Source organism: Limanda limanda, chromosome 11 (assembly GCF_963576545.1).
Source record: "Limanda limanda chromosome 11, fLimLim1.1, whole genome shotgun sequence".
Taxonomy (NCBI): Eukaryota; Metazoa; Chordata; class Actinopteri; order Pleuronectiformes; family Pleuronectidae; genus Limanda; species Limanda limanda.
The window spans coordinates 22,671,989-22,675,219 of record NC_083646.1 but is presented as its reverse complement, the minus strand read 5'-3'; the positions used below and the strand labels follow the sequence as shown (position 1 = coordinate 22,675,219).

Below are 3,231 nucleotides of genomic sequence, written 5' to 3'. Positions count from 1 at the left end.
AAAGGGAATAAAAAGGAGGTGAACTTGGTATCGATGTTTTCATTCTCGTTTGATTTTCCAGCTTCAGGGTTTCTGTTTGCTGTTACGTTGCCCAAATTGACCTTGGAGCAATCCCATCTTTTACCTTAAAGTCGTATTAGATTTAAGACAAAAATTGGAAGTTTAAAAATACCTATAACTTTTTTGGTATGTGAGGTTTGTACATATCATACAGACATATATATAGAATATACATTATACAAGTATATAATTATATAGAAATCTGCCAAAAAAGCAGGTTTATGTTTCTTTGGCATTTTTACAGAACAAAAGACATTTTACAAATGCTCGACAGTTACAAGGGTGAGACTGCTTTTATTCTCATAAAGAAAATCGATCGTAGTGTATATATATTTTTTTCTATAAATATAAAGGTTCTCTTCATAGCAAATGCAAAGGAAATTACTTCAAAGCCATGACTATTGTAGAGCCGTCAACACAATGAAAGGATTATTATGAATCGGAAGCACCATGTGGAAGAGCATTTGACAAGAACACAAGTCATGATGTGTGTGTGAGCTGAGCTGCACTGACAGCAGCTGCTCTGCATTTCAGCACAAGGCTTCCTTTCTCCTGCAGTGGAAGACATGCAAGCTGCTGGCTGCTCTTCAGTCCCACAGTGCAGACACACAGCTACGCTCACTGGGATCATATTACTCTGCATGCACCTCCACCCAAGTCGCCTTGCAGCAATAACTCACATATTCACCCTCCAGGTTAAGATCTTATTGTGGAAAAATAAAACAACAATTCAAAATCATGTATTGTTACAAACATTGGTGATATGTGCAGGACAGACAACCTCTCCTATGATCAGCTTGAGAGCCATATTCACAATGCCATGTTTCGGTCTGGACACCCCCTAAGGAAATTCTGTTACTTCTATAATGGCCGTTACTGAATTACTCTAATAGCAGTAAAATGCTTTTTAAATGTGCCATGAGGATTTTATAAGTAGATTACCTAAACAAAATAAAATATAACAAACATGCAGATGCATTTACAGCTCAGTAACTGACAACATGACCTAAAGTCATCTCTTATGTCACACAAAGCAATATCAGTGTTGTTTCTTTTTAAAAACTGATTTACCCTGACCCCAAAGTTGTCAATATAGCTGACATTCCACAAAGCTATTTTTTTTCCTGCACCCGAAAAATATTTCATAACTCAACTGTGATTAGATTTTTGGATTTTCCCTTGCAGTAGTCAAAATGTTTGCAGATGACAGTTATGCATCATTTACAGCACCTGCAGTTACAGCTTCAAAGAGACGTCAATAGTTTTCACTGATACATTTCATCTGATGAAGTCTCGCTCATTTTCATTAATAAATCTGCAAATTTACTTATTTTATTATTTCCTACGTCAGAATCCTGACACAAATGCTCACTGAAAGCCCCGAGGTTGTGTATTGAAATAGGTTTTTTTTAGTGCACAGAGAATCTAAGAGCCCAAATTATTCAGCTCATACGTGACCAAAACAGGAGCAGACAATTCTCACATAGGAGAAACCAGAACCTGCAGATGTTTGGAAGTTTTGCTTGAGAAATTACTGAAATAATGAATCATTTATCAAAAAATAGTTGCAGATTACTTCACAGGTCAATTAATTTACAGATGATTTAAATTGTACACTGATTAACCTATTTTTGCTCACACTACTTATTTGAATGCATGAAATGTAGTTCTCAGTGCTGTGGTTTAATAGAAAATTGTAAGAAAATGTGACATTTTGAAAATATTGATTAGTTAAACAAACTGTAAAATGCTCAAAGGGTGTCCAATATTTTACATAGCACTGTATGCAGAAAATGGTACAAGTTATACATGTGGTTAAACACACAGATGTCTTACGCTTTGTTTGTTTCCCAGTTTTGTATTTTAAGAACTCAAATTGCCACTGCAGTGGTTTTTCTAAATTCAATCAATACAAATACACACTGTGCTAACGCTGTTTTTAAACACTGTTGTTAAGGAGCACCGCGTGTTTGCATGTTTTAGACCATCACTTTCATAACAGCTGACATCACAGTATTTTTATGATTTCCTTCCTTTCAGAAAGCCCCTGGTTCCTGCTCCTGTCATCGCAGTAAATAAATCAAATGGTCACCTTAAAAGTGTGAAGCTTGTTTCCTATATTTGTCAAAGTTGTGTTATTGTTGTGTCCTAATGCAGCTTATTTTCAGTTTGGTTTGATTTGACACAAGCACTGTAATGCAACAACACAATTTTGAACAAAATACAGCTCAGCCATGAGGGACACTGTACGCAGATTTTCATATCTGACTGAAAAAGCTGTTTCAGGGACAGCAGGAAAAACGCATTAAAAATCTCGGTTAAAAAGACACAATCGAAAGGATTAAAACATGCAACAACACTGGTCTGGTCCTTCAATCTGTCATGAATACCTGTGTTTTATTTGGATAGGAATGTTTGAACCGTCGCGACCCGAGCTACAGGCCGCAACCATCTGTCACAACGACTCACATTCACAACCTGGGCACCGCCGCTTGTCCCAGACTGCTGACACTTCCCTCCAGACCCAGACAACTGCAGCTCAAACGCACAACAGACACACTGCAGCTGGTTAATCAGGGTGAAGGATGAGGAGGCAGCCACGAGGAAGCACTTGGGTTTCACGGGACTCTGCTCAGAATAGACCCGGCTGCTCACAGGCAAGTTCTCTGATCAAAGACGCAAACACACAACGTGAAATGCTCCCAGTAGTGTCCACAGTGAGTCCGTGAAAAAAAAAAAAAAAGGTATTCTTTGAAAAAAGAAAGAATCATAAAAATCTTTAAATACAAATATATACTTACAAAAATCTCACAAATGCATATGTACATTTAGAAAAAAACATACCGAGTGTCTCGAAGACAATTCAGATGGAAATAATAAAAGAGGATTATCATTCAGTTTGTCAGTCTGTGTGCGGTGGCACCACACTACACAGTGGTCTCCCCCTGTTTACTGTTGGCCAGTCTTGTGTAAAACCTCCTCCAGGAGTTGAGTGTTTTCCCAGACCAAATCCAAAATCCGGACGTGATGCCCACAATGAGTGTCATGAGATACTTAATCATGAAGACGGTGAAGTCCGGGCTCATGTTGGGATGGTTCTGGACCGGACACGGCACAGCGTACGTCTTACACGTCTGGCTGATCCACGTCCTCTCCCACTGCTCCCGGAAG

At 38.5% G+C, this 3,231-nt stretch overlaps 1 protein-coding gene across 1 annotated transcript in view; it reads right to left on the bottom strand.

The window, feature by feature from the left end:
- Positions 1-329: 329 nt before the first annotated feature.
- The window catches only part of fzd1 (frizzled class receptor 1), a 4,616-nt gene continuing 1,714 nt past the window's right edge, over positions 330-3,231 (bottom strand). Inside the window, exon 1 of the mRNA XM_061080599.1 lies at positions 330-3,231. This exon is cut by the window's right edge and continues 1,714 nt beyond it. Coding sequence (XP_060936582.1) covers positions 2,988-3,231 — 244 coding nt within the window. The 3' untranslated portion in view covers positions 330-2,987.